This window comes from Aristolochia californica, unplaced genomic scaffold, assembly GCF_029961685.1.
Source record: "Aristolochia californica isolate CCGP_79_NKW_82.1479 unplaced genomic scaffold, dmAriCali1.0.hap1 SCAF_12, whole genome shotgun sequence".
NCBI classification, from domain to species: Eukaryota; Viridiplantae; Streptophyta; class Magnoliopsida; order Piperales; family Aristolochiaceae; genus Aristolochia; species Aristolochia californica.
Window position 1 is genome coordinate 1,738,323 of NW_027181793.1, and position 14,826 is coordinate 1,753,148.

The 14,826-nt window shown below is 34.5% G+C and overlaps 1 protein-coding gene across 2 annotated transcripts; it reads left to right on the forward strand.

Annotated features, from left to right (window-relative positions):
* Window positions 1–637: 637 nt before the first annotated feature.
* LOC137945478 (ferric reduction oxidase 6-like) lies at window positions 638–6,007 on the forward strand. Of its 2 annotated transcripts, none has more exons than XM_068791376.1 (10): window positions 638–834; window positions 1,257–1,966; window positions 2,054–2,140; window positions 2,362–2,559; window positions 2,681–2,915; window positions 3,715–4,042; window positions 4,155–4,428; window positions 4,527–4,782; window positions 4,874–5,315; window positions 5,564–6,007. In XM_068791376.1, the coding sequence occupies exons 2-10, from the start codon at window positions 1,731–1,733 to the stop codon at window positions 5,731–5,733; spliced, it is 2,226 nt and encodes a 741-aa protein (XP_068647477.1). In that variant the 5' UTR covers window positions 638–834; window positions 1,257–1,730; the 3' UTR covers window positions 5,734–6,007. The 2 variants fall into 2 exon arrangements, with proteins under 2 accessions (XP_068647477.1, XP_068647476.1); XM_068791375.1 differs by lacking the exon at window positions 1,257–1,966 and adding an exon at window positions 2,253–2,268 and having other exon boundaries at window positions 638–772; window positions 2,050–2,140.
* The last annotated feature ends 8,819 nt before the right edge of the window (window positions 6,008–14,826 follow it).

Here is a 14,826-nt window from a genome sequence, read left to right on the forward strand (position 1 = left end):
TTGTGTTTGGAACACATAAAGTGGAGAGAAAAGAAAAAAAAATAAAGAAAAAAATATTTATTTCCTCTTGTTTTGATGCTTATAGAAAATGAGAGACAAGAGAAATGTAGTTTTTCTTGTTTGGATACATGTGAAAAATGAAAAAGAAAAGAAAATTAGTAATACTTTAAATTTTTTATGATTAGTTTTTTTTTCGAGTTTCTATTTCTTTTTTCTCTCTTCAAATTCTATTATTTTATGAGAGAGAATTTATGTTATCCAACAATAGAAAATATATTTTTTTCCTATTTTTTTCTCATTTTTTTTCTTTTTTCCAAAGAGAGTTGGGGGACCCTAGTCTAGAGACAAAAGGCCCATTTCTCTCTTTTACTTTAAAATTTTTAAAATAGTTTTAAATCTATTATCTGGTTACACGTGGAGCATGGCTCAACGGTCAGTTACTCTAGAGTGAACCAAAACAAAAAACAGTGAAGAGCTTTTGTCGCCTCGTAAATATATTGTGAGGCTGAAAGCCTGAAGAGCGTTCGTCAGTCCTTTTCGATCAATGTTGATCGACAAGGATGCTCGATGCTACGTAAATATAAACACCGTTGTTTCCAAATTAAAATAAAAGAAGCTAAACCGCAGAAACCTTATTTTCAGTGGAAGGTGGACGGAGAGAAGACATTTTCTTGTGCAGGCCCACTCATGCACACACACCAGATGATTCGAAAGTACCTGAAGTCTTGTGGTTCTGGTTTCTTTAGTTCCTTTCACGTCTCTGTCATCTCAGGTGTTCTCCCTTACTCCACAATTATCACTTCGCTGATAGCTAAGACGAAAATAATTAAAATGGTATCGGCCTTACAATTTCCTTCATCTCCTTTGAGGAATTTTATGCTCCTTTACTTCCCTATATTCAGTTTTATCCCTTAAAGTAAACGACATTTTTCTCTTCTTTTTTTCTGGAAGTTTCTCTGTTTTTTCTGTTTCTGAATACGCGTGGCTGGAATTGCAAATTTGGTAGTGGTTGAACATCTGCCCTGCTGATATAACACTTTCATCAGATTTTGTAAATCTTATTACCCATCCCCAATTTCCTGTTCACTTCTTTGTTTACTCTGTAGACGAAATGATTTGGCTGGATCACTGACTACTCTTAAGGCGAGAATTTTTCCAGTTACAGGATATATCTGATTGTTTTGTAATTTAATACTCACATTTCTAGTTGTGCCGTTCAAACTGGAAGTTGTTGACTGACTCTTTTCTTTTTACAGTTTAAAAGGAGTTTAGGATACGCATCAACCCAATAGAATGTGCCTTTTTCAGACATTTTAACGATGGATTTTTCAGTATCCACACCCATTGATATGGATAAGGCGTTTGAGGAGGTATTTAGGACCACCGAGCCGATCCCATGGTTGGAAAGAAACGGGTTTCATTAATTGGGTTCTTTCTCGTCTAGCAGTATATGGAAAAAGAGTCAGTAAAGAAGAGAATAGATAAAAGGAATGAAGTAATTTTTTTTCGAATAAAATATGTGAAAAGGGGACATTTATTATGTGTTTGTCCTTGAAGCTCAGGCCATTTTCAAGATTTGAGATATTGAGCGAATGAAGTGATGTGATCTATGAGCAAATGTCCGCTTGGAAATACATTTAAAAGAAAGTAGGCTTCCAGCAATCTGTAAGAAGATTGACAAGGAAAAGAAACCTAGGTTACTCGATAATACAGCCAGTTGCTCCTTCTCCATGGCTGAACTCTCAGCTCAAGTACCACTTCTTTCAAGTGGAGGCATCAGGGATGCTTCTACTAAGCAGACTGCAGTTTCACAATGTTTTGCAAAATGGGGAGTCAAAATTTTAATGTGGGTCATATTTGTTTTATGGGCTGCTCTTATTTTCTTCATGCCTAGTGAGTTTGTGACGAATTTGTTCCACAAATGGCTCGTTTCAAGAATTGGAACTGTTTTAGGCCTTTCAGGCAAGTCTATGCATTTTATTTTTATGTGTTTTCCTATTTGTTCTGCTACTATAGCCGCTAACATATTCTTCTCATTGTGGACTCTAGGAAGCATACTTGTGCTGTTCAGTCTTCCAATTCTGGTTGTTGCATTTCTAGCAGTTATATATGTGGCTGCCTTCCCAAAAGAATACCACAAGTAAGCTTTCTAACTGTTTTTTTTTTTTTTTTTTTATGAAAATTAGTGTGCTTTCTAACTTCTGGAGTAATATCAACTTTTCTTGTTTATTTTCTCCTTTCCTGCTGCAAAGACTATCAAAAAGCCAGGTATAAGATATAAAGGTTGTTTTATTTTCATATTGCTTTTCTTAAGTTTCTAGACATAACTTCGTTACCTATTCTGAAATTTTCCTAATTCAGGCAGAAGAAACCGATATTCCCAAGGTTTCGCTTATGGACATTCCCTATCATAATTGATGGACCATTTGGTGTAGTCTCTGCTGCTGAGCTAATTGGGATACTCCTATTTGCTGCTTATGTTCTTTGGGCAATTTCTGCTTATGCAGTGGAAACTAATAAGCTAATATATAAGTCCCTCTTGAGTTCACTGGAGAAAAGGTATGGTATATACTTCAATCGGCCTTCATTTGGAGAATTTTGTTTTGTTGTATTTACAGTAGAATGTTTTTTTTATTTTTGGAGATTAAAGGATCTAAAGGTTTAGTTATTTTCTTCACAGTTGTTTGATGCTGGATATTATGGGGCTCCGTTTTGGTTCAATTGGGCTGTTTTGCTTAGCATTTTTATTTCTACCAGTTGCAAGAGGGTCAATGCTACTCCGCCTTATAGACATCCCTTTTGAGCATGCAGCGAGGTATCATATTTGGTTAGGACATCTCACAATGGTGATCTTTACAGTACATGGCTTATGCTATGTAATCTCATGGACTCTCCAGGGACGTCTCATTCGTGAAGTGAGTATTTGCAGATTTCCATTTGATATTTTATCTCTAGTTCTTGAGCATAAATGTTAAACTGACTCTGCTAGGACTCTTGATTTAGTAAAATTTACATATCAGATGTTTCCTTTTTCTTTTGGCTCTCTTATCACTATTTTTTACAGTGGTGGGGGTGTGCCCAATGGACAGGATGCTATTTGGTGTGATTAAGATTTTTTTTGACAAATACAGTATAACTTTTTCTTCCTGGTATGAGGATAATATAAAATTTTAATAACCAGATAAGGTACATTTAGATAATGATTTTAAGAAGGTTTGAATACTTATCTGCAATTGTGCCCCATAAGTCTGCATAACATCTCAACATCACAGTCCATGTTGAATAGACTCTCTAAGAAACAAAGAAACCTTTTGTAAATAAAAAAAGGAAAAGGCAAATTGATATTGTCCATTTTGGGGGTGAGAGGATATATATTTTATAGCTTTAAAAGAAGTCTGCCCAAATTTTGCTTCCAAATTTAAAAAATTAGTTTGTTTGGACCTAAAGTTTATCAGTTTCTATATTTATTTACATCAAGTAATTTCACATTGAAGTTTTGATCATTACCATGTAGCTCTGGGACAACTATAGAAATGCAACCCAGACATCATTTTCTTTGGAAATAGTGGCTGAAGTCTCTTGAAGAATGCTCTGGTTTGAATGATGATAATCTGCTTAATTGTAAAAGAAGTTGTCTCCAAGTGGTAGCTATTAATTCAAAAGGCTCGTGACTAATCTCTCGCTGCTTTCTGCTTTTCTGTCACTTGCATACAGATGCTTGAGTGGAGAGACATTGGTGTTGCTAATTTTGCTGGTGTTATTAGCCTTTTTTCTGGCCTCTTGATGTGGGTGACATCACTTCATCCAGTGAGGAAGCACTACTTCGAGTTGTTCTTTTATACCCATCAGCTATATGTGGTTTTTGTTGTCTTCCTGGCTTTGCATGTTGGAGACTTCATTTTCAGCATGGCTGCTGGACCCATCTTCCTTTTCCTGCTTGATCGTTTTCTGAGGTTCTGCCAATCACGGACTAGTGTTGACATTATGTCAGCAAGATGTCTTCCATGCGGAACAGTGGAGTTGGTTTTGTCAAAACCGCCAAGTACTTCTTTTATCTTGTTTCAACAGTTTTGACATTGCAAACTGTCTATTAATCTCTAAGAAGTTCATGCAGAAGTTACATGTTTCAAACATTTATTTTTGAAATATTGCAGACATGAAGTACAATGCGCTCAGCTTTGTTTTCCTTCAAGTTAGGGAGTTATCCTGGTTGCAATGGCACCCTTTTAGTGTTTCCTCAAGTCCTTTGGATGGTAAGCACCATCTTTCCATACTTATAAAAGTTCTTGGGGAGTGGACAAGGAAACTTAGAGATCATATTGCCAACTTCTCCGAGCAACCTCTGAAGGGCTTACAATTTCAACCTCGTGCTCAAATAACAGCTTCAGTTGAGGGGCCCTATGGCCATGAGTCTGCATATCACTTGATGTATGTACTATTGGATTGACACTTCATTATTAGAGCAATTCCTTAGTGTAAAATAAGTTTGCTTATTAAAATCTACTTCACATCACACTGTTTTACAGGTATGAAAATCTCGTTTTGGTATCTGGAGGAATAGGAATTTCACCTTTTCTGGCTATCCTGAGTGATATCTTGCACCGGATAAAGGCAAATACACCTTGTCTGCCCAAAAATGTACTAATTATTTGGGCCGTCAAAAAGACTGAGGAACTTACTCTTCTGTCAGCAGTGGATGTTGAGTCTATCTGTCCTTCCTATTCTGACAAGCTGAATCTTAATATTCAAACTTATGTAACTCAAGAATCAGAGCCTCCACTAGTGAGTTGATAAATCCCATTTTCTGAGTCACTCTTATTATTCAAAATGTTCTTGACAGATTTCTTTAACATATATTTGTTTTCAAATACAGGAAGATGGTATCGCTATTCCTTCAAAGACCATGGGAGGTTCCTCGTTCACTATGAGCAAAGGCAATTGCATGTCCAATCTGGTTGGTACAGGAAATATCTTCTGGTCTGGATCTTATCTAGTAATCTCCACGTTGGGTTTTGTCGTTTTCTGGGGTTCGATGGAAGTATTTTATATAAGGCCTTACAGTATATCTTCTTGGTGGTACCAAGGACTTCTATTTGTAGTGTGCATGGTTTCAAGCGTTCTCATATTTGGTGGTCTTGTAATCCTATTGTGGCATCACTGGGAGAACAGAAACCTAATCTGTGATGAATTTACTGGGGAAAATGCTAATAGCGATTCTCTTCAGCAGAAAGAGGAAAATGTGTCATTTTCTCCTTTTCAAACAAATGTTGCTTTCCCAGAGATCAGAAAATATGGGTGCAGACCGGACTTTAAAGGTGAGCAATTTTTTTTCTGGTTCATCATCAACTATGCATAAGTGACGGATATTCAATGTCTGATTGGTGTTATGGAAGCATTGGATAATTGGATTGGCTGACTTTAGCATTTCTGTTCATTCTTCAAAAATGAAATTATTTCATCTGCATCATTTCCTCACCAGCAAATCATTTCGCTTCTCACTGAATCGTTTGATGTCTTTTACTTGTGGATTGCTCTCAAGCTGAATATTTTCTACTCTTTTCAGCAATATTTAACTCAGTAGCAGAGTGCTGGGGTCATGTTGATGTTGGGGTCATGCTCTGTGGTCCACCGAGTCTTCAAGCCAGTGTCGCTAGGGAGTGCAGATCACAGAACCTGAAAGGTAGATGGAATCAGCCAATCTTCCATTTCAATAGCCACAGTTTTGATCTTTGAAAGATGAAATATGCCATTGGAGCTTATTGACCATCAGCAATGAGGTTCTTCTTGAGGACGTGCACAATCGATATCCCCAGTAAGGCAAGAGGTTAGTGTCAGTTAATGTCTCTCCATAGTTCCAAACCTAATGTCTTTATGTATAGCAAAATCATGTAAATATGTCTAAAAGGGTTCGATTCTTGAGGGTGCATGTGAGTTATCAATTAGCAGAGTATCGTCTTGTAAGTAATATCAGTCATTTGTATTAAAACAGAACTAGATATGTTGTTCATGGAACATTAATCCTCCTCTCTATTATCCATGGCAAAAATGGGAAAATATTTTCGTAGCTATCTGAAGTTAAAAACTGTGTACCTTCCACCCTGGATCCCCACCCTGGATCCCCATGTATAGCGCTTGAAAATCTGAGATGAAGAATGAAAGATAATATAAGCGGAAGATGTTTCCTTCGACTCTAGCTTTAATTGTTAACTCAAGAGACTGGACTTCTAAAGGGTTTCCTCATAAGGGTAGCACTATGAGCCTCAAGCTCGATCTCGATTTTGGTTTCATCTTTGGAGTCAGATTTCTCCATGTAAGCTGTTCTCTCTACGTTTTCGCTGTCCTCACACCAGAAATCTTTGTAGTCCGGAAGGATGGAATAGAAAATAAAATAAAATAAGAATTTGATTATTATTATTCTAAAAATAGTTAGTAAAAAGGAGAATATAATCATTATTTTATTTTTACTAATTATTTTTGTGAATAATAATGGTCAAATTCTTATTATTATTTTTTCTTTATTATCTAGGGGTTCTAAACAGATTCTAAAAGCCTCTAACGAAAATAATCGAGGTTTCGCCACTCGCTATACATTCTCCGCCATCATCCTCCCATAATTGTTCTGGGTTTTGGGTTTTAACCAATGATGAACTAATCAGATTTCCAACATGTATGAGAAACCTCAGCCATACATTAGGCCATATGTGGCTGACAAATATTTTCATGCCTAATCAAGATGGAGAAAAACATGTCAATTATCGATGAAGAGTTAACCTGCAATTTGGACAAGTTGATTTGGATTCAAAATGTTGACAGGTGGAGCTCAACCCTTCAACAATGGGTGAGTCCCCTATTGACTCGGCTCGAGTTCAGCCATAGGACTTTTAAGTCCAGTTCCGAAACTAATTATTTATATTTAACCTAAACTTTAAGGTTTAAGACTTTTAAGTATAGTGCAATTGTGCCTTAGTAATCCATTTCCAATATGGTTTAGTGTTTATAGTTGAAATGTAACATTATTTAGGCCTTGAAATAGTTCGGTGATTATAGACCTCTTTATGACCTACTAGTTAATATATCGTGCATCCATTTTGTTTATCTTGCTCCTAACTTTTTTCTTGTTTCAAACTTTTAGTGGATGAATCTGTTGACCGAACTTTGACTCCCTTCTTGATTTTGATGATAATAAAACTTAATAAAGCTGATAATTGTAAATCTAGTATTTTAGATATTTTTCCTTCAAGAAACGTCAATTTTAAGTCTAAAACATTAAATCGATACAAGTTTCTCAAACACCTCAAATCTCATGGAAAACCAAGAACTCTTGAAGAAGTACCCTCAGAAGATGAAGAAAAATTGAAGACTAAAGTTTTAGGAATCACTAAGAAATGTAAAAAACTCAGTATATGTAAGAGAGCAATTCACTCCTTCCAAGCTTGAGGTACAATACAAACTTGGAGTTTTATGACATATTTTGCATTCAAACATGTTTTCTTAAATACATATAGAATTACAAAAGCCAAAATTATACAACATGTTCAATCAACCCATTTGGACTGATCGATCAATAGTATCCATGCATAGCAAATTATTGTTGATTAATTGATTGATCGACTTCTAAGATTGATCAATCATAAAGAACTTTGCTAGTCAGGGACATAAAACATGATCAATCGTACTTGCAATGCTCTGCTAGGGGGAATTCAGATTGATCGATAAACTTAAAATGTTGGACCTCAATAGGAAGATATTGATTCTTCATACCATCAATCAATAAGTATATTATTAATTAATAATACGTAAAAATATATATAATGTCAAAATAATATATTTATTTATTTATTATATTAATTTTTATTACTGTATTAAATTAGTGGTTTTTAATGTTAAAATAAATCTTATGTCATAAAAATAATAATCAACATTTTTTTTATTTGTAAAATAATTTTTTTTATTTATTCAATATATTCATTTTATAACTACTGTATTAAATTAGTGATTTAATAGTCATAATTAAAATATTGGTAAAATTAATATTTGATAAATTATTTTGGTTTAATTATCCCATTGCTATAATTAATTAAACCAATGGTTTTAAATTTTGTGACAATATATAATTAATTAATAATACGTAAAAATATAAAGAATGTTATTGATAAATAATATATTTATTTATTTATTATATTAATTTTTTATTACTGTATTAAATTAGTGGTTTTTAATGTTAAAAAATATCTTATGTCATAAAAATAATAATCCATACTTTTTTATTTATTAAATAATTATTTTATTTATTCAATATATTCATTTTATAACTACTGTATTAAATTAGATATTTAATTGTCATAATTAAAATAAAGTAAAAATAAAAATTTGATAATTTTTTTTGGGTTAATTATCCCATTGCTATAATTAATTAAACCAATGGTTTTAAATTTTTTGATAATATATTATTAATTAATAATACGTAAAAATATATATTATGTTATTGATAAAATAATATATTTATTTATTTATTATATTAATTTTTTAACTGTATTAAATTAGTGGTTTTTAATGTTAAAATATATCTTATGTTATTAAAAAAATAATTTAATTTTTTATTATATTCGCTCGTTTTATTTTTTATTTATATTTATTTTTTTATAATTTATTCTACTCACACCTAATTATTATATTAATTTATAATAAATTGTAATCATTAAGTAATATAATATAGTCTTTATTTAATTAGTTTATTAATATATTTTAACACTACACATTAAATGACTTGTAAGTGTAGTAACCATGCTTATTTTTGTTAATTGTCTGTTTTGGCATATGTTCTACTTAAGTATATTGCAAAAAGTTACTCATTTTCTTATTTATATCATATTTTTCATTTTGGGGTACTAACACTGGAATTTGTTTTCCAGTATACTTGAACTCGTCTATACTAACACCCAAGGATGAGTTGAAGTTGTATCAATTTATTTAAGATGAATTGAAACCTTCACTTCCTTTCAAGTTCATTGTGGACTAATCCTTTCTTGTGCACAATGTAAACTGCAATGTAAAGTACTTGTTTGTGTTAAATGTGCACAATGAAAAGTACAGTGTAAAGTGAAGATAGATTATTTATTAAATAAAATATTTTGATATATTTGACTTTTAGATATTTAAATTAATATTAGTTAATAAATAAAATATATTAAATATAACAATTAAACATATGTTTAATTTTATATTATTAAAATAGGAAATAATTATATAAAAAAGATATTATAAAATAATTATTTACTTAATATATATTAGTAATATCAAAATAATATTAATTTATTAACAAAATTTAAAAAAAGTAAAATATTTACACAAACATCGTACTACATAGCGTACTATACAAACATCGTAATAATAAAAATAAAAATAATACAAATATAACTCAATCACCTATATAATATAAAAAACTACAACTATACATACAAAATACAACACAAAAAATATTTAATGGCATTAAAACATGATAGTCAATAATTTTGCCACATATAAATTGCTACAACATCTCAAACATACGATGCTCTTGCAAATTGTACTGCACATTCCCTCTGATTACTTCTTTGAGTGTCCACATCATCCTCAACATCATCACCACTATCACTGTGTTCATTTTCATTTTCATCGTTATCTTCACAATGTTCTCCACCAGAATCATCTTCTTCATCTTCAAATTAATCCATGTAATCTTCCAAGCGTATATAATTATGCAATTTACAACAAGCAATCACAATTTTTACCTAGACATCAAATCAAAAGGAGGAACATCTTTTAATATCTTGAAACGAGCTTTTAAAGCCCCAAATGTACGCTCGATAGTGTTCCGTAAAGATGAGTATATTCGGTTAAATAATTCTCTTTCATTCGTAAGAGTATTATCTCCAAATTCTTGCAAGTGATAACGAGTCACTCGATAGGGAGCCAAAAACTCTGGAAGATTTGCATATCCAGCATCTACCAAATTATATTTGCATACAATAAGATATTTATCTATTATAATCTAATAAAGATAATAAATTTAAATAGACTATATAGAGATAAGTGACTTTTACCTTCAAGAACATAAAGTTTATCTCGTCTAGTTAATGCTGACTTCACTACATGTGAATTAGTTGTTGATCCCTCCCATCTAGCAAGTATATATGTGAATTGCATGTCAAATGTATGTGCTGCCATTACGTTTTGTGAGAGGAAATCCTTCCTGTTTCAGAATCTTGCTTGTTGATCAAACGGGATATGTGCTTTAATATGAGTATCATCGATGACACCAATACAATCCTAATAAAAAAATCATTAATAAAAACATATATTTGATAGTAACTGAAAATTATTCATCAAATGACTTTATATTTACCTTAAAATATGGATAATAGATATCATTGTTCAAGATCTTTGAATGAGTACATCTTGAAGGTCGCTTGATGTAATCAGATTGTAGTTTGATAATAGCATTTAACACCTTGTTAAAATACGTACTAATTGTCCAATTTGATCTTTCAAACATCTTTGAGGTGATACTATACGATTGTTGTTAACCAACAATGATACAAAAATATGCAAGTTGTTCTTCCACAGATATTGTCCTTGTATCAAATAAGAGTCCTTTATTTTTCAAGATTCAAGCCAACTTGAGAAAAATAGTTTGATTTATCCTATACACTTTTTTGAAATTTAATAGGCGATCTTTCTAATGCTTTCTTTAAATATCATGGACCACCCATATGATAAGAATGTTGTACTTGCCTATTATAATCATTTAAGTATAAATTGACAAGGACAAGTACAACTGTGTAAGATGCAATACAAATACATATTTTCTCCCTATCTGGTAGATTATCCATGGGTATCTACAATAATAGATATTCGATAATGAAAACATGGTTCAAACACAATCAATTATTTATGTCTAATTTTACCACAAATACTCAATAATCAATGTCATTCAAACAAAATCAAATGTGTCTTGTAAATATAGGTTAAAATTGTCAACATCTGTGTAAGTCTATTACATTGCATTGAATTTAGCCATAAGCCAGTCATACTGATCTTCTTGTTTCATCTTGACAAATATACCCTTCTTATCTTTGGTGTCGAGCAACTCTAGGGCACAAAATTTGACTTCTTTGGGCAAGTTAGGTATCTACGAACCATGGAAGTTGTACGGGACTAAAGAATTGCAAAAGGGTTGGTGACATACCATTAATGGCCTCAAAAAACCTGTTAGTATTTTCACCTAATGGTTCAGATCTCTTCCTACGCCGAGTAGCAGAAGTTCTATCCCCATCATTTCTTGGTGCTTTGCTTCTCGGAGGAGCCTCACTTGGAGACTCTATACTGTTAGGTATTGGGATCTCCCTAATTGCATCAATTTCATCTATGTCCTTAATCATTGACCCTTCTGCAGTATTTGAAAGGTTATCTTTTGACTCAATGATTGTTTGACTTGTTGTCCCTGTTAATGTAAATATGTATATGTAAAGGGGCATATGTGTCTTTTTCTTTGGTCCAAGGGCATACTTGTAAATTCTGGTCTAAGGGCATACTTGTAATTTCTGCCTTCCTTTTCCTTTTCGAATAGGGTTTCTAAAACCCTACGGAAACTGAAAATTGGCTGCGAGAGTTTTGAATATACAGAAAAACCTCTCTGAAATCAGGGAGATTTACATGGTATCAGAGCAGGAAATTACGCGATTTCGCTTCGAATTTTCAGTCTAAGGTGGTTTGGTTGCTCTCGCACTCGAATTTTTTTTTATTTTGCTCGGTTTGTGCTCGTTCTGTTCGTCTGATGCTGTCGCGCCGGTCGTCTGCTCCTCGCCCGATGATCCCTGGTGCTTAAAGACATCTCGCCGCCCCGAACAAGATCTGTCGTGGGTTGAATCCTCATTTCGGCGCCCTCAAAGGCATTACGGACTCGTGGAATTTTTAAAAATTCCTACAGTAGGTTTAACATTGAAATTGGTTGATTTTGGGGTCTTAGAGTGGGTTTCGGACATACCTCTATTGGTGGTTGCTTGAAGTCCTAGTAATATTAATTTTTGAGAAACTGTGATATAGATTTGTGTTTGTGAGGGAAGGTGCTTATAGTGGCTGGGCTGAGAGCTGGTTTCAGTTTGGAATTACCTATATATGGATTCAATTAGTTAGGATATGAAGGTCATTTCTGTCCGATTAAATGGGAGTAATTACTCACTCTGGAAGTTTGTGATGCGAAATTTTCTAATTGGAAAATACCTATGGGATTACATTGATGGAAGTATTACTGCTCCAGAACCTACATCCATTGACTTCATCAAAGAAAATAAGAAGTGGTTGACTGATAATGCAAAGATCATCACTTGGATCAACAACTCAGTGGATCAGTCGATCAGTTTGCAACTGTTGAAGTATGAGACTGCAAAAGAAACATGGGACTATTTGGAAACTCTGTATGAACAGACAAACTTTGCCAAAAGGTATCAAATTGAGACAGAACTTCGGTATGCTAAGCAAGGTGATCGTACAATTCAAGAATTCTACTCGTTTATGACACCTATGTGGGATCAACTATATATGATGGATCCACCCTCCTTTCGGAAGCTCCCTGAATATACCCGAGCATGTGATGATCGCAAGCTTATCGACTTTCTTATGGCTCTTCGCAATGATTTTGAACTGATACGAGGATCTATGATCCATAGAGCTCTGCTACCCACCTTGTCTGCAGCTGTATCTGAATTGTTGGTTGAAGAAACACGATTGAGGTCTTTAGGTGGGATTTCTTCCAGTAAGACATCATCACCAGATATGTCACACGTACTGGTCTCTGGAACGCACTCTCATACTCAGTCATCAGGGGGCATACTTGGTTCTGGAACACACTTTCATACTCATCAGTCATCAGGGAAGCCAAAAGTGCCAATTCCACAAGATGAATGTTCCTACTGTCATGGTAAAGGTCATTGGAAACACCAGTGTCCCTCACTGCAAAGCAACAATAAAATTCAAGGCAATGTCAAACCTTCACAACATCATGCCTCTAGTCGTCACAATCACGGCCATTTCAAATCTGCACCACATCATGCCTTCAGTCGTCCACCTCCGCATAAAGGTTTTCGTCCATCTGCTGCCATTGGATCTTTGGATAGTTCAGATGCATCTTCTGCCCCAGCTCCCACCAGTAGTCATTCTACGTCTGATCTCTCATCATTAGCTGCCGAGCTCACTGGCATTCTTGGCAAGTTGTCTGCTCTCAGTACTCAATTTGCATCTCATACAGGTATATCTTGTTTGGCTGGCTCCAGTGACACTCATAAATGGATCTTAGATTCTGGAGCCACACACCATATGACACCCCACTTGTCTCTTTTACATGATTGTGTTAAGCCTTCTCACCTAGTTAACATCCAAGCGGCTAATGGCTCTCCCATGCCACTAGCCTCGGTTGGAACTGTCACTCACCCTACTTGGTCTTTATCTAATGTTTTCTATGTTCCCCATCTAGCTGTTAACCTTCTTTCAATTGGCAAACTTACTGATTTGGGTCTCACCATTACCTTTGCTTCTGATCATTGTCTTATACAGGATCGCCAGTCCGGGAGGCAGATTGTGATAGGCCATAGAGAAGGTGGTCTTTACTTGCTTGATGATTTGAAATTGCCAGTATCTTTGCAGGTCTCTAGTTTTTCAGTTCAATCCATGTTGCAAGATTTACTTTTTGTAGATAACTCTTTTTACTTATGGCATACTCGTTTAGGACATGTCTCTGCTTCTCGTTTACAGTTTATGATCAAACACAATATGTTAGACTCTACTATTAAATCTTCCCCTCTTCGTGATTGTGTCGGTTGTAATCTTGGCAAACAATGTCATTTACCCTTTACATTGAGTCACTCAGTTACCTCCTCTCCCTTTGATCTTGTTCACTCTGATGTTTGGGGACCCGCACCTGTATCCACAAAAGGTGGGGCTCGCTATTATGCATTGCTTGTCGATGATTTTACTCGTTTCTCTTGGATATTTCTTATGCATAGGAAATCAGACTTCTATTTATGTTCAATTTTGTGCTATGGTGCGAACCCATTTTTCCACTCACATAAAAATTTTTCGCTCTGATTCGGGTGGTGAATATATGTCATCTTTATTGCATGATTTTCTGAAGTCTGAGGGCACTATTCATCAGTTGTCTTGTCCTTATACACCTCAACAGAATGGTGTTGCAGAACGTAAACATCGTCATCTTATTGAAACTGCTCGCTCTTTACTGCTCCATGCCTCTGTCCCTTCTGAATTTTGGGGAGGAGCCCTTCATACTGCCACTTATTTGATAAATTGAATTCCGTCATTTGTTTATAGCAGTATCTCTCCTTTTGAACGGTTGTATGGTGTTCGTCCTACCTATGATCACTTGCGAGTTTTTGGTTGTGCCTGCTTTGTTTTATTACCCTCTTCCTATCGCACTAAATTGTCTGCCAAATCTGCATTGTGTGTGTTTCTAGGTTATGGTTTTGGTAAAAAAGGATACCGATGTTATCATCCTGAGTCTGGTAGACTTTTTGTTTCTTGCAATGTTAAGTTTTTGGAACAGTTCTGTTACTTTCGGATTCCGTTGTCTACTCCTGGTTTGCATGATACAAAATTTTTACACATTGATCCATTTGTGCCTGATGAGCCCCATGATGACCAGTTACTCATTCACCATCCGTCCACTGACTCACCCCTCCATCCGGAGGTCTCCTCTACTATGCCTTCACAACAGTCACATGCAGGTACTGACTTATCTTCTCCTATGGCGCCTCTCCCTCTCGACTCTCTGGACTC